General features: G+C 44.1%; 1 protein-coding gene across 15 annotated transcripts in view; it reads right to left on the bottom strand.

Annotated features, from left to right (window-relative positions):
- Window positions 1–10938: 10938 nt before the first annotated feature.
- Window positions 10939–21653, bottom strand: part of R3HDM1 (R3H domain containing 1) — an 87703-nt gene continuing 76988 nt past the window's right edge. For 10 of the 15 annotated variants that reach the window (XM_075829210.1, XM_075829211.1, XM_075829214.1 and 7 more), the window contains 8 exons: window positions 21369–21526; window positions 21090–21241; window positions 20887–20990; window positions 20607–20803; window positions 18337–18481; window positions 15137–15219; window positions 14755–14839; window positions 10939–11930 (listed from right to left, as the gene is read on the bottom strand). In XM_075829210.1, coding sequence (XP_075685325.1) covers window positions 11563–11930; window positions 14755–14839; window positions 15137–15219; window positions 18337–18481; window positions 20607–20803; window positions 20887–20990; window positions 21090–21241; window positions 21369–21526 — 1292 coding nt within the window. In that variant the 3' untranslated portion in view covers window positions 10939–11562. Of the gene's footprint in view, window positions 11931–14754; window positions 14840–15136; window positions 15220–18336; window positions 18482–20606; window positions 20804–20877; window positions 20991–21089; window positions 21242–21368; window positions 21527–21653 lie in introns of all 15 variants that reach the window. The other 5 variants (XM_075829217.1, XM_075829222.1, XM_075829223.1 and 2 more) reach the window with 3 other exon arrangements.

Raw genomic sequence — 21653 nt, 5'->3', positions numbered from 1 at the left:
GTGGACTGACCGGCAGCAGTGTTTATACTAGATGGTGGACTGACCGGTGGCAGCGTTTATACTAGACTGTGGACTGACCGGTGGCAGCGTTTATACTAGACTGTGGACTGACCAGCGGTAGTGTTTACACTAGACTGTGGACTGAGTTGCGGCAGCATTTACGCTAGACTGTGGACTGACCAGCGGCAGAGTTTATACTAGACTGTGGACTGACCGGCAGCAGCGTTTATACTAGACTTTGGACTGACTTGCAGCAGCGTTTATATTAGACGGTGGACTGACCGGTGGCAGCGTTTATACTAGACTTTGGACTGACTTGCAGCAGCGTTTATATTAGACGGTGGACTGACCGGTGGCAGCATTTACTCTAGACTGTGGACTGACCGGCCGGTGGCAGCGTTTATACTAGACTGTGGATTGACCGGTGGTAGCTTTTATACTAGAACGTGGACTGACCGGTGGCAGCGTTTATACGAGACTGTGGACTGAGCGGTGGCAGCGTTTATACGAGACTGTGGACTGACCGGCAGCAGTGTTTATACTAGACTGTGGACTGACCGGTGGCAGCGTTTATACTAGACTGTGGACTGACCAGTGGCAGCGTTTATACTAGACTGTGGACTGACCAGCGGCAGTGTTTACACTAGACTGTGGACTGACCAGCGGCAGCATTTACTCTAGACTGTGGACTGACCGGCAGCAGCGTTTACACTAGACGGACTGCCCGGTGGCAGCGTTTATACTAGACTGTGGACTGACCGGCAGCAGAGTTTATACGAGACTGTGGACTGACCGGCAGCAGCGTTTATATTAGACGGTGGACTGACCGTGGCAGCGTTTATACAAGACTTTGGACTGACTTGCGGCAGCGTTTATATTAGACCGTGGACTGACCGGTGGCAGGGTTTATACTAGACTGTGGACTGACCGGTGGCAGCGTTTATACTAGACTGTGGACTGACCGGTGGCAGCGTTTATACTAGACTGTGGACTGACCGGTGGCTGCGTTTATACTAGACTTTGGACTGACTTGCGGCAGCGTTTATATTAGACGGTGGACTGACCGGTGGCAGGGTTTATACTAGACTGTGGACTGACCGGTGGCTGCGTTTATACTAGACTGTGGACTGACCGGCAGCAGCGTTTATATTAGACGGTGGACTGACGGGTGGCAGCGTTTATACTAGACTTTGGACTGACTTACGGCAGCGTTTATATTAGACGGTGGACTGACCGGTGGCAGCGTTTATACTAGACTGTGGACTGACCGGTGGCAGGGTTTATACGAGACTGTGGACTGACCGGTGGTGGTGTTTAAATTAGACTGTGGCCAGTATTTTAGGACAGGGCTTATGTGCAAAAACTTTTACATGGCGCGTCTAAAACCTTCCTGTAAACAATCTTTGAGAGTCGGCGCCTATGATCTAAGATTTTTTTTAAATCAATTTGCGGTACAGATACTTGTCCTGGTCTGGGCACACACGGGCCGGCCACTTGTTACGTGTTTACGTCTGCCCACTGTCCTGGATTGTGCGGGAGTTTTCAGTAATAGAAGAGTTCTCATGGACGTCCTGCAGGACAGGCAAATCTTGTGCAAAGGCCGCTGATAGACACTAATAGGGGGAACTTGCTGCCTATGAATTTATATCACTCCCGTTTGCTTCAATTGGAGCTGTATGCAGTGAACCCCCAGAATTTTATGGCAGGGAGTGAAGGGAACCACTCCGCTGGCACTATTGTTAATTCTGAGCTCTTTGATGGTGCATTTTATGGAATCAGTTTAGCTCTTGTTATGGGGACACGGCCTGCATTTATAGGTGGAGATTACATAGAAAAACATTTCTGCAGAGTGCAACGTATCCTGAATTTCAGGTCTCCCTGAATATGATGGGATCGTCCAAGAATAATGCAAGTAGAGCAATGCATATTTCCCATGATACAGTCAACCTAATTATGCAATAACTGTTCAAGACTAGAAGTCAATAAGTAATAAGATATTATTATTATCATTATTATTACTACTAATAATATTGGAAAGCTCCTCATATCATGAAAATCTTTTTGTCTATGTCTGACGTAACTGGGATGCACTATTTTTAATTTCAGAAAGGTGGAGAGTATGAAGTTGCCCCATAATGACAGCCTTAGGGCTTATTTAGACGAACGTATAATAGGTCCGTGCAACGCGCATGGTTTTCACGCGCTTCGCACGGACCTATGTTAGTCTATGGGGCCGTGCAGACTGTCCGTGAGTTTCACGAAGCGTGTGTCCGCTGCGTAAAACCCACCACATGTCCGATATTTGTGCGTTGTTCGCGCATCACGCAACCATTGAAGTCAATGGGTGCGTGAACATCACGCGCAGCACACGGAAGCACTTCCGTGTGACGCGCGTGATTCGCGCAACAGCAGTAAAAACTATGAATGAAAACAGAAAAGCACCACGTGCTACAAACATAGAGTGTCATAATTATGGCGGCTGCGCGAAAATCACGCAGCCACGCATCATACGGGGCTGACACGGAGCTGTTAAGTACCTTTTGCGCGCGCAAAACGCCACGTTTTTTGTGCGTGCAAAACGCACACGCTCGTGTAAATCCGGCCTTAGAGTCACTACAACAATAGAGGCCCTGCAACATATAGTTTTCCTTAAAAAAGACCTCAGACAGTGAGACTCCTTACTGCAGCGATAGGACCCCACAGACTGAGCTTGAAACATATGAGAACGCCATAGTTGATGATGTCGTAAAGGCTGATGACATCATAAAGCACCTTAGAAATATGAATGGAGGACCAGAGTTGTGCAGCAGCCACACAGTTTACCATCTTAGACCTACAAGCATAGGATACAGGCTATGGAATTAGGTGCCACTTGTAAAGCGCTAGAGTATTATGATGTCATAGGTAGTGATTCTGATTATATAATTGTGGATGATGACATCACCAGGGGTCTCAGGTATGCAAAATGAGAACCAGGTGCACGTGTGTTCTACGAAATATGGAAAAGGCAACAATATTAAAGGGGTTTTCCCATCAGGGACATTAATGCCATCTCCACGGGATATGTCATAAATGTCAGATAGATGTGGGTCCCACCTATCTCAAGACCGGGGTCCCCTAAACCCCATTCTACCTTTTTCTGCTCCCACTGCCTCCCAGCCAATTCCTGACTATATGGTCGGGAGTTACTTAAACAGCGTAGCTCGCTGAGCTACGCTGTTTCCGTAAGTCCCATAGCAGCGAATGGCAGTTACGGAAGCAACGTAGCATGCGATCTACGCTGTTTCTGTAACAACCATTCAGTTCTATGGGACTTACAAAAACACTGTTTCCTAATTCATGGTTGGAAATCTCCTGCTTCAGCCGCAACACCGATGGTTTAAAGGCTCCCGTTCTAGAGATAGGTGCAGGTCCCAGAGGTGGTACCCACATCTATCTGACTTTTGTGACATATCCTGTGGATGTCATAAATGTCTCTGATGGGAAAACCCCTTTATGGCCGAATTCAGAAGGCCGTAATGTAGCCACATCACTAAGACCCCCCTACAGTTCAAGTCTACCAAGCTTGGATCTCCATAGGGTTCTGTGGCGATGTAGGTTTAGTTCAGAAGAGCAGCAGCAGGTCCAGATGTTGTGGCCATAATCTGGATGCTAAAACGTGGCATTACTTCTGAATCTGGCTGAATACCAAATCTGAATGGATTTCACTGCATTAGGTGATCGGTCAATTCTTAAATCCCATTGGGTTCCGGGGTATGAATTAGACCAGGGCAGCATGTGCATGGAGTTAGTGTTTGCATCCAGTATATTTGGACATAATGATGGCTTTCTCTCGTTGTCAGATCTAGCAGTTATTTCAACAGCTATGGGGGGGATTTAGTAAGAATGGCCAGGATTCACCACCAACAGGTTTCTCACATTAGGTTTTAAGGGCCTGCAACAAAAAAGTTGTCAACATAAAAATACAAAAAAAACAAAACACTCACCAAACGTAGGATTTGCTTCATAACTTACTTTAGGAAACATACAAAACGAATCCCTTTAAAAGGGGTTGTCCGAGATACCATCATATTTTCGAAAACCCCTTTAATGCATGTAATTTCTAAATGTAAATACATTTGTAATATACTTACATTTTCCAAAGTGGCCCCATTTCCAGATCCTGCCGTGGGGTACTTGACGGGTGACGTCACTCTCTGCACCGGCTCTGCCGCTTTGTTGATCTTGAATTCTTTGCCGGGTATTCGACACGTCACTTGTCACGTGGTGTATATCGGCTTGTTCTGTTGTAACGCGCATGCATATCTCGAGAACAGCAGGGACCGCGAGAACCGCAGTGACAGCGCATGCGCGTTACAGGCTGTGAAGCAGAACAAGCCGATATACACCACGTGACAAGTGACGTGTCGTATACCCGGCAAAGAATTCAAGATCAACAAAGCGGCAGAGCCAGAACAGAGAGTGACGTCACCAGTCAAGTTCCCCACGGCAGGATCTGGAAACGGGGCCACTTTGGAAAATGTAAGTATATTACAAATGTATTTACATTTATAAATTACATGCATTAAAGGGGTTTTTGAAAATACCATGGTATCTCGGACAACCCCTTTAAGGGAACCTGTCACCTATTAAACCAGCAATACCTGGTGGTAGTGGGTGAAAAATCATTTTTATGTAATCTTTAATTATCTTCAGAGTCGGCTCTGTACCTTTAGTATTCCAATTTTTAGTGTTCCTGCGCTGTATACTAAAGAGCACAAGAGTCAGCTCTTCATTCCTCAAGCCTTTCCGAGTTGACCCCGCCATCTTTGATTCACAGCTCCTCGCCTCCCTCCAGCACACATGAATCTTGCGCTTGCGCATTGATGTCCTGATGTGGTGCGTGCGCACAACGGGACACCATAGCGGCGCATGCGCAGTAACTAGATTTGAGGCCCAAACGAAGCAGGGAAGGGGGTCGGACCATACATGACGGACTCATGCACACTATCTCAGACGAGATTTTGCCATTGAGGGCGGGCCAGTTTTCGGCGGTAGGCGGTCATAAGAAAAAGAACAAACGAGCCTGACGGATTATTACCATAAAAGGCGCAAAGGGTTTGCGGACAGTTATTGACGGCCGGAGGAGGAGTTTATGAGAGGGGATAACGGCAATGAACTTTTGATAGCAGTGGCCTGCGAAGAGAGCTCAATAGGTAAAATGCTGGTGACAGGTTCCCTTTAAGATTAGCGGTTTGTAGATTTTTGATTGCAAGCACAAATTAAATGATTGCTCTGGACTCGAAAGGAAACACTAGGGCAGCCTTAAATCGAACGTGCACCCTAGAAAAACATTTTTTAGTTTTAATCTAGGAGATCCAATATCCTGTGCTAATTAATAATTTATGTTTTTCTGATACAGAGCTCCAAAAAAATAAAAAATCCCTTTCAAAATGTTTACATAGCCTTTAACTCTATGCAGCATATTTAATAAGACTGGCTTGGCACATCAATCTAAATAACCAAATCACTGGATTGTTGCATCTTTCAGCTGGCCGTGCGCCACAATTGTGCTCCATCCACCCCCCCATCACATAAAATAAAAAATACATACATCTTTTCTCACCACCAGGTCCCCTTCCTGCCGTGTCTCATTCAATGTACCGACGCTGGGCGGCGTCAGTTCCTATGCGATGCAGCACTAATGACTAAGTGCTGTGTCGCATAGGTACTAAGGTTGCCCGGCGTCAGTACCTTATATGAACCACGACATGAAATGGAAGTCGGAGGGGACCGGGTGGTGAGATAAGAAGCAGAATTGGTGAGGTAAGTATAAATATATATATTTTTTATGTGCCCAATGGGAAAGGGGAAGGGCGGGTAGTCTGATTGAAAGGGCACGGTACGAGGCTCCTATCTTGCTACACCCAAAAGACTGAAACCTACGCCACTTTTTACACCGGTTTTCTAGAGTAGATTATAATAGATTTGTCGTTCTGGTGGAGACCAGCTAAGCCCCGTCCCTTACCACTTTTGGCAAGAAAAGTAAAAATTCACACATTTTGGACGCAACTACACCGTGTTCCAAATTATTATGCACATTGGATTTAAGTGTCATAAACATTTAATTATTAGTTTTTCAATGAAACTCATGGAAGGTCTTGTGTCTTAGGGCTCTTTGGATCATTGTAATTAATCTCAGACACCTGTGATAATTAGTTTGCCAGGTGTGCCCAATCAAAGGAAAACTACTTAAGAAGGACGTTACACATTATTAAGCAGCCACAGGTTTTAAGCAATATGGGAAAGAAAAAGGATCTCTCTGCTGCCGAAAAGCGTGAAATAGTGCAATACCTTGAACAAGGTATGAAAACATTGGATATTTCAAGAAAACGTAAGCGTGATCATCGTACTGTGAAAAGATTTGTGGCTGATTCAGAGCACAGAAAGGTTCGTTCAGATAAAGGCCTAATGAGGAAGGTTTCTGCCAGACAAATTAATAGGATTAGGAGAGCAGCTGCTAAAATGCCACTGCAAAGCAGCAAACAGGTATTTGAAGTCGCTGGTGCCTCTGGAGTCCCGCGAACCTCAAGGTGTAGGATCCTCCAGAGGTTTGCAAGTGTGTATAAAGCTATTATTCGGCCACCCCTCAACAATCCTCACAAGCAGAAACGGTTGCAGTGGGCTCAGGAATACATGAAGACTCATTTTCAAACTGTGTTGTTTACTGATGAGTGCTGTGCAACCCTGGATGGTCCAGATGGAGTGAGTAGTGGATGGTTGGTGAATGGCCACCATGTCCCAACAAGGCTGCGACGTTAGCAAGGAGGTGGCGGAGTCATGTTTTGGGCTGGAATTATGGGAAGACAGCTGGTAGGCCCCTTTAGGGTCCCTGACGGTATGAAAATGACCCCTGCAAAGTACGTAGAGTTTATGACTGACCACTTTCTTCCGTGGTACAAAAAGAAGAACCGTGCCTTCCGTAGCAAAATTATCTTCATGCATGACAATGCACCATCTCATGCTGCAAAGAATACCTCTGTGTCATTGGCTGCTATGGGCATAAAAGGAGAGAAACTCCTGGTGTGGCCCCCATGTTCCCCTGACCTCAACCCTATTGAGAACCTTTGGAGCATCCTCAAGCAGAATATCTAGGAGGGTGGGAGGCAGTTCACATCAAAACAGAAGCTCTAGGAGGCTATTCTGACATCCTGCAAAGATATTCAAGCAGAAACTGTCCAAATACTCACAAATTCAATGGATGCAAGAATTGTGAAGGTGATATCAGAGAAGGGGTCCTATGTTAACATGTAACTTGGCCTGTTAAGTTTTTTTTGGATTGAAAGAGCTTTTGATTTCTGTAAATATGACCTCCTGATGCTGCAAATTCAACAAATTATCATTTTAGTCTCTTTACAACCTTTAAAATGTTTTGATCTCTGTTGTGCATAATAATGTGAAGCATTTTGAGTTTTTTACTTCTAAAAAAAAATCTGTTATCATTAGGAGATTTATTCAATAAAATTCGCATTATACTCCAACGGTTGACGGCTTGAAGATTATACTGACTGTCTGTCATTTGCATCGACTATTTAGGAAAATCAGCGAAAAGTAACATTTGCATAATAATTTGGAATGCGGTGTATGGTGTGAGCCCAAATCCACGACTTTTGTTTACGCCAGTAAATCTGACACAGATCTTTTTATACATCCCCCCCTGTATCTGTGTCGGTGATTTGGAACGCTGGATCAGAAAAACAAAGCTCTGACTGTTCTAAAGATATAAGAAGAAATCAAAATCACCACAAAAAACATGATGAGGAAAAAAAGATGGACAGTCACTCCTAGGGGGATACAGACCGAATACAAATTCTGTCCGTGTTGCCTGCAATAAACCATGGGATCGCTCCGGGTCCATGTTTGTACAGGAATAGTGAGACACTTCTGCTTCTTATCCATTTGCTGCTAAAATATAATCCTAGAAAACCTGATTTATTACCGGTGCATGGCTGGAAGTTGGGGCACTATTTAACCCCGTTTATTTTAAAGGATGAGTCAGATACAGAACACATCGGTCGCTGTATGGGGAGACGTGCGTTTGCTGCAAACACTACAAGGAAAGAGTTTGTAATACTAGAAATAAGAGTGGGCTGTTATGTGGGCATTCCTTCTTTGTAAAAGAATTGACTTTTCTTAAAGGGAATGTGTCGCTAGAAATTATTTTCTTTTTTTCAGTTAAACAATTAGTATTTGAGTGATTACACATTGTTTTAATTTTTTAAATTTTTTCACAAGTCAGGAAATATTATAAAATTAGATTCTAATTTATAACATTTCCATATGCTGGCCACTAGAGGGAGCAGTTCCCAAAATTGCAGCATGGTCACTGTGGTAAAGCAACCCCATTGATTTATGCTGCAAATTTGGGGTAGACACACACTCTAGTGTCTTCACACAATCCCCCCTCCCTTCTTCTGGCTAGTGCCAGGAGAAGGAAGGGTTTGTATATCTTCAAACCTCCTACACTGTGTGCCGCCATTTTCTGAGCGACTGCACAGTGTAGGAGGATTAGATACAGGGCTCAGCAGACAGTATAACACGAACTTACACGAACATAATACACAGGAACATACACAAACATAAATTACCTGCTCCTGCCGCCTCCTCCGCTGGTCTATGCTCATCTTCCTTGCGCCTTCGCTTCGTTGAACATATGGCCGGAAGGCGCGGCCGGAAGTAGTCATCTTACTGTCCGGTAGCCGCTTTCGGTCCACATGAAAATGGCGCCGGATTTCGCTCTACGAACGAGCGTCGTTTTGGTCTGTGTGGGAGCGGCGCATGTGCCGTTCCCACACAGACTACGCACGCAACTGCGAATGGTACGGCTCCCGTTCGCATTCTCTATGGGGCTGTATGTGCCGTATTCCATCTCTGTATGTGTTGTTAATCGACACATACAGAGATGAAAAAAAAATGGCAGCCCCCATAGAGAAGTAAAAGTCAGAACTTTAAAAAGTAAAACATGAGAACAGCAATATAATAAAAAATTAAAAGCAATATAATAATAATCAAAAAAAAAAATTCATGACACCGTCCCTTTAAAGCACTAATTTAACTACGACACATAAGACACAAGGGGACATGACTATTGGGGTATGTTCACATGCTGTGAATCCAGGCGTATCTCGGGGCGTAAATGCCTCGAAATACGCCTGAAAAAAATGGTAGCGAAACACCTATAGACATCTGCGCATTGAATTCAATGGGGGAAAAATGGCGTTTCAGTCAGACGGGGCGTTTTTTGCACGCCACCGTTTAAAAAAACTGCGTTTAAGGAACGCCACGTAAAAAAGGAGCAAGTCACTTCATGAGCCGTTTTTGGAGCGGTTTTTCATTGTGTCAATAGAAAAGCAGCTCCAAAAAAACACGTAAAAAAACTTCAAAAACTTCTGAAAACAGCTCCGTAATTTTCAGCCATTTTTGATCTTGCGTGTGAACATTCCCTAAGAGATACATACACAAGATGGACAGGCGAGAGAATGAAAAAGAGAAGGGTGTATATCCTTGTATGTAGGTGGGTGACCGAGTGACCAAAATAGTTTTCCGTAGTCCCCAAAATTGTCTTGCACTGTATCTAATAACAGCAGCAAGAGCAATTTTGAAGCCACAAACTGCTGAAATATTGTACACAATAGAGCCCGTTTACACAGCGCTTAGGTGCCGAAATGCCTAAGGCTTCGTGCACATATTCGTTACGGCTCCGTTCTGACGTTCCGTCTCAGCTTTCCGTCGGAACGGAGGCCTGACTTAAACAAACCGAAACCATAGGTTTACGTTTCCATCACCATTGATTTCAACGGTGAAGGATCCAGTGCCAATGGTTTCAGTTTGTTTCAGTTGTGCAAGGGTTCCGTAATTTTGATGGTATGAATAGCGCAGTAGACTACGCTATTTATTCAGTCAAAATGGCGGAACCCTTGCGCACAACGGAGACAAACGGAAACCATTGCCACCGGATCAATCACAATTGAAATCAATGGTGGTGGAAATGGAAACCTACGGTTTCCGTTTGTTTCAGTCAGGGCTCCGTTCCGACTGAAAGCTGAGACGGAACATCAGAACGGAGCCCTGACACAGATGTGAACGCAGCCTTACAGTGTAACTAAATAAAAAAAAAAAAAAAAAAACTTTTGACATGTCATAGCGACTTGTCAGAAGTTTTGATCGGTGGGGTTCCGAGCACTGAGAACCCCGCTGATCGCTATAACGAAGCGCTCGGATGGGCACTGTGCCGCTTCGTTTCTGACCAGCTCGCAACGCCGAATGATTGGTGTACGGTCTCAGACTTTCTATTGAGCCCATACACCGCTCTGAGGAAATCCAATCAGAAACTAAGCGGGACAGTTCTCACCCGAGCACTTCCGCGGCTTCATTTTTGCAATCGTTTCATTGCTCGGACCCACACTTATCAAAACTTCTGACATGTCAAAAGTTTAGTTACCATTTAAAGAGCACCTGTCACCTCGTCTATTTTAGTAAATACTTGTAATCTCCATAAAATCACAATTATGGTTGTGATGTTGTGCTGTTCCTCTGTTATTCCCCCTAGAAATGTATGAATAGAGAAAAACTGGGTGTTACCTTTCCCCTTGTAAAAGGGGCGTGTCCCTGCACTCAGCACTGATTGGACAGTGTGTCTGTAGGGACACACCCTCAAATGGTAACACCCAGTTGTCAATTTATTCATAAATGTACAGGAGGAGTAACAGAGGAACGGCACAAAGTAGAGTTCTAAGAAAAAAAACACATTCGAGAATGGTTATTTTATGGGGTATGCACTTACTTAGACATGTCAGGAGAGGCAACAGGAGTATAAATTGTGTGTATAATTGGACCTATCGCAGCCCTGCCCCTCACATGACAACTGGAGTAAAAAAAAAATTTAACCACAATCAAAAAGAAAAATGGACTTGTGAGAAACCATTTATTTACAATGAACTTTCACAAAGCCTTAATGTATATAACTTATGAAGGGCACAGTGAAGAGGGTCCGTCGTTTGAACAGTATCCCCTTGGAAGACGGGGGAAAGGACTAGACTTCTCTTCAAAACAGTAATAGGTCTATTATTATTATAATATATATCTATGTATATAGATTTTTCTTTAAGTGCAGCAATAATTTCCCCACCCTGTTCTATTAAAGTGGATGACAAAGTGCTGGCTTTGGAGAGAAAAAAAACAAAAAAAAAAAAAAAGTAGAAATCAGAATTGTTTTTGTTTTTCTTAAATTTTTTTTTTTTTCTTTTCAACATGGGCATTCATTATGAACAACATTTTTTTTTCTGTACAAGAGAACTTTGGGTCAGATACAGAAATATAAATATAAAACAAACAGGCTATAAAAGGGTGGGGGAGGGGTAGGTCTGTCCTACTGACGGATGACTCTCTGCCGGCGCTGTAGGTTATTTTTCAGTTCCAAGTTTGTGGTAGTGATATTCAGTGTCTCTGCGTACACACAAACCCTTCCAAAGGCCAATCGTTATCACATGACGAGGCGGACATTGTAGGAACGCTCGGTGACCTCTACTGAGAGCACGCTCTTTCTAGGATGTGAAGGTCGTAGGATTTTCTGCACGTTCTCAGTCTAAACTTGTTCATTAAATTATTATGTTCTTTCAGTGCATTCTTAGCAGCCGATACGGTGGGGAACGTAGCTACGATGGTGTAGGTGGAGGCCAAGTCTGAAGAGGGGCTGGGTTGTTCAGGACTCGGGTGGCTCTCCCCGCTGCCGCCGTAGTGTTGATGATGCTGATACGGGGTCTGTTGTGATCGTGGGTCCCGGAGCCACCGAATTTTAGCACCTACTTTAAAGAGTTCACCAAAAAGCATTTCTGCATCTTTGCGACTAATTCCGTCAGGCAGTTCTGTGATTTCGAGGACCTTCCCAACAACTGCAGGAAGAAAGACGTGAAACCAGTTGGGTTAGATAGATCGGCCACCGTCCACAGCTCGACACATTACACCGTTACGAAGGCGTAACACCTAAGGAGATAATTGCGCCAATATATGTATGTAGCAACCTACACCGTACTGTGTGATAAAAAGATATAAACACCTATACACAAGATCACACAAGAACTAGGACCGGAATTGTTCTTTTGGATAATGATTAGTTCTTGTGTCATCGTTCTATAGGTGTTTACAGTTACTAAGGGTGTAAATATAATTTGAAAAAATATGATTTAAAAAATATAAAATCGGTTACAAAAGGTGCAATATACACACACATTATATAATATATATGTCCCTGTCTGGCTCCAGAGGTTTGGATTTAGTAACTGGCGATTCTGAGACAAATATATGGACAAGTGACCCAGGATGGGGCGTTACTGGGAGACATGATACCCACAATGGGGGTGTTACAGGGAGAGAGGGATATGTGCTCCCCTCAAAGGGGCCAATACTCTGTGGACAGGTGATCCCCTCAACAGGAGCATTACTGAGGGGGGGGGGGCATGTGATCCTCTTTACAGGAGCATTACTGGGGGGCATGTGATCCTCTTTACAGGAGCATTACTGGGGGGGCATGTGATCCTCTTTACAGGAGCATTACTGGGGGGGCATGTGATCCTCTTTACAGGAGCATTACTGGGGGGCGCATGTGATCCTCTTTACAGGAGCATTAATGGGGGGGGCATGTGATCCTCTTTACAGGAGCATTACTGGGGGGGGGCATGTGATCCTCTTTACAGGAGCATTACTGGGGGGGGCATGTGATCCTCTTTACAGGAGCATTTCTGGGGGGGGCATGTGATCCTCTTTACAGGAGCATTAATGGGGGGGGGCATGTGATCCTCTTTACAGGAGCATTACTGGGGGGGGCATGTGATCCTCTTTACAGGAGCATTACTGGGGGGGGCATGTGATCCTCTTTACAGGAGCATTTCTGGGGGGGGCATGTGATCCTCTTTACAGGAGCATTACTGGGGGGGGCATGTGATCCTCTTTACAGGAGCATTACTGGGGGGGGGCATGTGATCCTCTTTACAGGAGCATTACTGGGGGGGGGGCATGTGATCCTCTTTACAGGAGCATTACTGGGGGGGGCATGTGATCCTCTTTACAGGAGCATTACTGGGGGGGGCATGTGATCCTCTTTACAGGAGCATTACTGGGGGGGGCGTGTGATCCTCTTTACAGGAGCATTACTGGGGGGGGGCGTGTGATCCTCTTTACAGGAGCATTACTGGGGGGCATGTGATCCTCTTTACAGGAGCATTACTGGGGGGGGGCATGTGATCCTCTTTACAGGAGCATTACTGGGGGGGGGCATGTGATCCTCTTTACAGGAGCATTACTGGGGGGGGGCATGTGATCCTCTTTACAGGAGCATTACTGGGGGGGGGCATGTGATCCTCTTTACAGGAGCATTACTGGGGGGGGGCATGTGATCCTCTTTACAGGAGCATTACTGGGGGGGGGCATGTGATCCTCTTTACAGGAGCATTACTGGGGGGGGCATGTGATCCTCTTTACAGGAGCATTACTGGGGGGGCATGTGATCCTCTTTACAGGAGCATTACTGGGGGGGCATGTGATCCTCTTTACAGGAGCATTACTGGGGGGGGGCATGTGATCCTCTTTACAGGAGCATTACTGGGGGGGGGCATGTGATCCTCTTTACAGGAGCATTACTGGGGGGGGGCATGTGATCCTCTTTACAGGAGCATTACTGGGGGGGGGCATGTGATCCTCTTTACAGGAGCATTACTGGGGGGGCGTGTGATCCTCTTTACAGGAGCATTACTGGGGGGGGCATGTGATCCTCTTTACAGGAGCATTACTGGGGGGGGCATGTGATCCTCTTTACAGGAGCATTACTGGGGGGGGCATGTGATCCTCTTTACAGGAGCATTACTGGGGGGGCGTGTGATCCTCTTTACAGGAGCATTACTGGGGGGCGTGTGATTCACTTGAAAGAGTTATGGGGCGACGACACGTGATCCCTTCAATGGGGGTGTTCCTGGGGGAACATATGATCCCGTTGACAGGGATGTTTCCAGAGGGGTATGAGGTCTTAACGTAGGCGTTACAGAGGGCTCACGACTGAGAAGTTACTAAGGGATGACTTGAGACCCTGAGAGGGATGTAAACGGTCAGGTGGCCCTGAATTTATATAGATGTTCATTATTATTATATATATTATATAGGTCTGTGAACCAGCCAACGCACAGGTTTTGTTTTTTTAAATCAAGACTATTTGCAAAGTTGCTTCTTTTCTTATTTTGATGCATTAGATCAACAATAAATGTAGCGCTTGGAAGAAAATTAAGGGTATGTTCACACAGTCTTTTGCAGGCAGAAAACGCTGCCTGCAAAAAGCCGCCCTGGTTTTTTTTTTAAATGGTTTTGCACCACAGGTGATTTTTGCCACCTTTTTTTTTACGCAATTTTTGTTGCTTTTTTTTTTTTTACCTATTTCTTCAACAGGCAAAGGAAAGATCCATGGGCGGTTTTAGACATAAAACGCATCAAAAAACGCATCGGCCGTTCACAGCGTTTTTTTCTATCTCCCATTGATTTCAATGGGGCTTTTGAGGAGGAAAACGCCTCAAGATAGGGCAGGTCGCTTCCACCTCCTATTGAAAACAATGGGAGGCAGTGTCGGACGTGTTTTGCCATGGTTTCCATGGCAAAAAACGTGTCAAAAAACTGTGTGAACAGGGCTTAAAGGGTATGGACACCATGTTATTTTCAAGTAAAACAAAAACTTACCAGGTTCACCTGCAGAGAGGTCGGTGGAAGCCGCTTTCTTGGCAGTTCTTTTGCCTCTATTTCCATGTCTGTGTCCAGACTGACCCTGGAATAGGCACAAATGAGATTTTTATTTTTTGTTATTTGACAACTGGCAGATCTTATTAGACTACTATGATATTTACAGTGAAATATTGTCTACATCTGTATCTATAGCTATGTGTCCATGTGATTGCATATTATCTGGCTTATTAGAAATATGAAAACATTCATTCTTTTACCCCCAGTGACTTGGATCCCTGGAGAAAAGTCTATGTATCTATATTAAAGAGAACTTTATCCCCTGAGACGTCTTCATTATATCCTAGATGTGAAATGTAGGATCAAGAACACGATTATAAACCTGTTGACTTGTTATATGTCCGTGTACTAATTGAGGAGCATTGTATTGTAATGGCTGACCAAGTAACGGATATCTTGTATCACCTGCCAGGGAAAAAAAAAGAAAAAAAAAAAAAAGACAAAAACAGAGAAAGAAACAAATAAGATGGTGATCTGTATCCTGAGAATTAGAAATGCTGTGTAGTACTAAAAATCTGCACAACCCAAACCCCTGGGATTTTTACTAGGCCAAACCTTGCGCTTTTCAAAACCTACATATACTGGGGCCAAAATTTTGAAAACTTAGGTCTAAAGAAAACCTCCCCATGGAAATTCAGCTTTGCATGGAGCTTAAAGATGATCATTGTACAGTTCATATATAGAATTATTCTACATAAAAAGTTGAGTCACTTTGTAAACACATTACATTACTTATCCTGTACTGATCCTGAGTTACATCCTGAATTACCCCCCAGAGCTGCACTCACTATTCTGCTGGTGGAGTCACTGTGTACATACATTACATTACTTATCCTGTACTGATCCTGAGTTACATCCTGAATTACCCCCCAGAGCTGCACTCACTATTCTGCTGGTGTAGTCACTGTGTACATATATTACATTACTTATCCTGTACTGATCCGGAGTTACATCCTGTATTATACTCCAGAGCTGCACTCGCTATTCTGCTGGTGGAGTCACTGTGTACATACATTACATTACTTATCCTGTACTGATCCCGAGTTACATCCTGTATTATACTCTAGAGCTGCACTCACTATTCTGCTGGTGTAGTCACTGTGTACATACATTACATTACTTATCCTGTACTGATCCGGAGTTACATCCTGTATTATACTCCAGAGCTGCACTCGCTATTCTGCTGGTGGAGTCACTGTGTACATACATTACATTACTTATCCTGTACTGATCCCGAGTTACATCCTGTATTATACTCTAGAGCTGCACTCACTATTCTGCTGGTGTAGTCAGTGTGTACATACATTACATTACTTATCCTGTACTGATCCTGAGTTACATCCTGTATTATACTCCAGAGCTGCACTCACTATTCTGCTGGTGGAGTCACTGTGTACATACATTACATTTCTTATCCTGTACTGATCCGGAGTTACATCCTGTATTATACTCTAGAGCTGCACTCACTATTCTGCTGGTGGAGTCACTGTGTACATACATTACTTATCCTGTACTGATCCTGAGTTACATCCTGTATTATCCTCCAGAGCTGAAGTCACAATACTGTAGGGCCAGAGTTTTACATTTTCCTGCATTCTCTGCTTGTTCAGTGTCTGCTCATAGCTGGCCATGTACATATGCATTTTCAGAAGTCTAGACTTTAAATTGCTGCACAGTGCCTGCTATAACGGTCCCTCTGCATTCCAGGAGGTCAGATAAGGTGTTAGGGATGTAATTCCGACTCTTCTTTATGTCGTTCAGCAGCTTTGACATTTTATACAGGCAGTATTGTAATTGACACACTTCGCCGTTGTCCAGTGCCATCTCTCCCTGCCGGCCGCCGCAGAGGTGCATTGGCAGAGCGCACGTTCCCCCTCACAGTCAAAGTGCTGGGCGCTCTATTTTAAATCCCCGGCATGTTAGCCTCAGTGCCAATTTTAAGTGTTTGTTCCATAACCTGGTTTTGCTAGATCCTGACCTTGAACTTATGGTTGTGATCTTTTTCTGTCCCCAACTACTCTTGAATATCCCCTGTACTGCAAACTCAGCTCTGCTATATCAGTTACTGAAACCTGGATTGCTCGACTGCCAAGCTCGGCTATATTATGGTTACTGAACCCTGAAGTTCTTGATAGAATTTATAGACTTTTTCTGCTGCTACCTGTAGCAACCTCCCTATTGTTTGTTTCCCTTTTCAGCTGACTTTATCCAGAGAATCAACTACCGGGCAAGTTAGGGGCACGAGCTCCTGGGGCTAACTGAGTACCCTCGCCCTAACCGAGCCGGTGGGAAAGGGGGGTGTTTAGGTGAATTGTGCCACCAGGTTGTTTTCTCTCTGGGTATTGTAGGAAACAGATTGTTACAATTATCAGGCAAAATAAGTAACGTAATGTTTTTACCAAATTACTCTTTATTTTAATGAAACGGTAGAATGGTGCTCAATGGTGGACATTACCCTTAAGCCGCCAGCAAATCCTAAAAATGTAACTTGCCTGAGGTTAACTGGGGATGTGATCAGCAGGAGTCTCTTTTTCCCTTTCCGTCTGTCCCACAAGCAAGATTGTCAGATTTCTGCAGAGAGCCTTAAAGGGGTATTTCAACTACAGATATTTATGGCATATCCACAGCCACCGCTCCATTCATCAGGGGGTGTTCTTCACATAGGTGCAGGTCCCAAAGGTGAGACCCCCCCCCCCCCATCTATCAGACATACAGGATATGCCATAAACATTGGAGAAGGGAATACCCCTTTAAGAGTCTCTAGAGGGTTGGCATTTCCTAGGCAGTGAGTGAAACCGCATAAGATTGTTTCCAGATGACAAGGATGAACATTGAGACTCCCACCGACCTCAGCCCCAGGAAACGCAGAGAAGTTCTGGAGAGCTGAAGATCACGAGTAGTTTCTCAGGTGAATACAAATCTGGGAGCCATCTTTAAAATCAGGTGTGTTCATGTGTTAACAAATACATTATTAAAGGGGTTTACAGTTTTTTTTGAGTAAACTAAGGGGAATAATTGTATAATGAAAAGTTCAGCAATTTTCAAATTTACTTTGTGCTTCAAATTCTCACCAGTTTCAATATCTCTGCTACTGGTCAGTGAACAGAAACATTCATAATTTTCATAGAGAGGCTGAAAACCTCTACAGACCTAATACTTCTCACAGCTGAGGGGCTGTAAACATTATCCCTAGCTTAGACAATCCTCTGTGAGCTAAACTTACTGTACCCCTGGCTGATGCATTTTGCCTGCACTAATACAATGTAGCAAACTATCAGTACAGGAAAGAGTTTTAAAGTTGGTGATCTAATTTTGTGGATTGTCTAGACTGGATGCAATTGCTGTAAGACAATCTGTATGGCCTCAATGTGAATAAGAAATTCCCATTCACTGACAGCAAACAGAGATTTTGCAGAATGGTGAAAAAACAAAGTACATGAGCAAGTCGCAGGAAATCTTTATTATACAATGACAAAAGCTTCATTTACATAAATACGGTCTACTCAATATAACGGATCTTACCTTGTCCTGGAGCAAACGGTCTAGAAAAATGTGGAACTAGAGGGAGAGGTGATAAACCAGGGCGGATATTTTTCATGTTGGTTAATTGGACAGGAATCGGTGACTGATTGGGTGATGTAATGGGACTGCTTAGATGTGAACTATGCTGGAAAAGGGGGACCAAAAACAAATACAACATTTCTTTACTTAGATACATCCATCTGTACAGCAAGCAGCGCATCTTCATAGCGAATCTATTCATTAATGCCGACTGGTGGGATGGGGGGGTATCCCCATAAACGACTGCTCAACAGTCGCAAATTCTGAGCGATTTAATAATACAATGCTTTGTACTAGAAAAAAAATAAATGAATAAATACAACCCCAGGCACCCCAAACTTTTTCTTCTGGGACCTTACCAGCTAAACCATAGTGATGCCACATGTACAGGTGGTGTGGATAGGGTTTTGCTGCAAATTTCTATGTCCCACAGTGCACCATAACAGTGCCAACCACTGTGCCAGAAATAATGACCCCAGGGTGAGTCCTGGTGAAACGATCTGTGAAAGAGCGCCTCTCCAGGACAGAAGCATCATGTCCTCGGACAGTAGGACTACTGAATCTGGGGCATTTAGGAGGCATGCTGCGCCTCACGTGTGAACTATGTGGTGGCACAGGGTACATCAGCCGAACCTGCTGAAGGTGGCGCGACAGAGGGTCTGGCACCCCAAGCTTGTCACCACTGCAAATCTTTAATTCCCCGTTAGGGACTTCTAAGTTAATAGAGGGGGGTCCACTGTTCAAGATCCTCATCTCTTGGTTAGGGTGGAGAGCGGTTACATAGAGAGTCTCTGGAGGACCTTCCTGTCCTGTATTATACAGACAACATATTGATATGAATGTACACTGTGTAATGCTTCATCTCCCCTGAAGTGGCGCTGCAGGGAAATTGAACACTTACTGCCAGGTTTCCCCACAGATTACGGCTGATCGCTGTGATTCCCAGCAGGGGGATACTTTGTGATCATGTTATTGTCAAGGGAGCCTTCTAACAAGCAGGGAGAACTTCTTTAGTATTAATTGTATAACAGATTTAGAGTGTTATTTGAGCACTGTGTGGTGTTATTTACTTAAAGAGGCTCTGTCACCACATTATAAGTGGCCTATCTCCTACATAAAGAGATCGGCGCTGTAATGTAGGTAACAGCGGTGTTTTTTTATATAGAAAAACGATCTATTTTCACCAAGTTATGAGCGACTTTAGCTTTATGCTAATTACTTTCTTAATGGACAACTGGGCGTGTTTTTACTTTTGACCAAGTCGAAGTGTATTGACAGTGAATAGACATTCCTTCCAGCCAGGACGCGATGTCTATTCACAATCCCGAAACTTCGGTAAAGTTTGTGTGGGACTTAAAGCACAGCGAAGCGTGACCACGCTGTAAATGACAGTTTACAGCGAGATTACGATTGCTGTTCTGTAAGTCCCACACAAATGTTACTGAAGTGTCGGGATTGTGAATAGACATCGCGTCCTGGCTGGAAGGAATGTCTATTCACTGTCAAGACACTTCAGTAAGTAAATGTGTAAGTGACTGCACATACTGATCTAGCAAGATCACTATGCACCGATTAAATAAATGGAGAGAAGTGCATGACGCTGATTGGTCACTGATTGGTCAGCGTCATACACTCCTCTGTACAACGCCCAGTTGGTCAAAAGTAAAAACACGCCCAATTCGGCATTAAGAAAGTAATTAGCATAAAGCTACAGTCCCTCATAACGTGGTGAAAATAGATTGTTTTTATAAATAAAAAACCACTGCTGTCACCTACATTACAGCGCCGATCAGATAATGTTGGAGATCGGGCACTTATAATCTGGTGACAGAGCCTCTTTAAGCAATGTGCGGCACTGTTATTTGGGCACCATACTGTATGGTGCTCATAACTAGGCGCTAGAGGGTAGTTTTATTTGTACACTGTATGGCCGTGCACTATAGGGCGCAACAGCAGATACCAACATGACATCATCCAACGTAAGGCTACTCCTGATTGTAAGTGCAAAACAGATCAAAACACACAGAGCCGGTGGATGGACGTACAGTATTTTTAAGTATGTGGCTATGAATAACAAAACCGTGAACCCATACCAAACCGGAAATATTTCCATAATTTATTGATGCAGACTCCACAGTCACAATACATATTCAAAAACCATTTACGACCTTATAAATCTCCATAAATACAAATAATTGGCCAAAAAAATTGCCCACCCCCATATCATTTACCTGGGTAGACGGATCCAAGCTTCCGTACTCTGCCATTTTATGAGCCCTCTGGTGGTCACAATAATATTTATTTGGCTTCCACTGAGGTGGTGAATGTGTTTGAGGTGCTGGGTTGTTAGGAACATTGAGCTGCATCATTACCATTCCACCAGGAGGGGGCGGTGCTGGTACTGTTGAAACGATAGGGGCAAAAAATTCTGTAATAAAAATGCTGTGCGTGAAATAGACTTCGTAGAATGAATGTATTATCCCATATTTTAGGCACACGTACACTGTATACCTGCACAGTGAGGTCCTGGCAGCGTCTGAGAGCTACAAGGAGATGTTGTCCTTGGAAATTGCATCTGATCAGATCCTGGATGCTGCATATACCCCATTGCAGAGCTGTGAAATACAAACGTGTTATATAACCTGCCCGCCATATTACTGAATATTATAGTCCAATATATAACGCAGTACATATATTTTGTATATTGTCCACACCTCAAGTTATTCTGCTGTCCTGGTGAGATGACGCTGTAGTAAACTGGCATCCCTGTGGTTGGTAACTGCCCCTGGTGGGACTGGTTAGCAATAAGCACCTGTTGGTGATATGGCTGTTGCGGCACAGACTGGGAGCTTTGCCGAATAGGAACCTAATAAAACAAATCCATCAGTTTATAAACACTATACGGTACGTCTGCAATGAAAATAACCCAACTACAATGTAAGACTCCATTTGGACAGCCGGCAATACAATACTAGTATAAATGCTGGTACTACCTGGTATGTGGGCACTGAGGAGTACTGCACCATAACACCTTGGATGGGATTGGCAATGTTAGCATGTTGCCCAGTGACCAACGTCTGATTCTGATGCTGTGGCACATTGACCATGCCCTGGTAGGTTGGCTGCTGGCTGGGCATTACTGCAGGATAAGCTACAAAACGTAAAAAAAATAAAAATACATGAATAAAAAAAAAAAAAATCGAGTCATCTATAAGCAAGATACAGCCCAAGAGGTCACACCAACATGGGTCAAATATTAACACTATAAGGACCCCTTA

The sequence above is a fragment of the Rhinoderma darwinii genome, chromosome 6, assembly GCF_050947455.1.
Source record: "Rhinoderma darwinii isolate aRhiDar2 chromosome 6, aRhiDar2.hap1, whole genome shotgun sequence".
Lineage (NCBI taxonomy): Eukaryota > Metazoa > Chordata > Amphibia > Anura > Rhinodermatidae > Rhinoderma > Rhinoderma darwinii.
The sequence above is the reverse complement of the archived record's forward strand: the minus strand, read 5'-3'. Positions and strand labels throughout refer to the sequence as shown.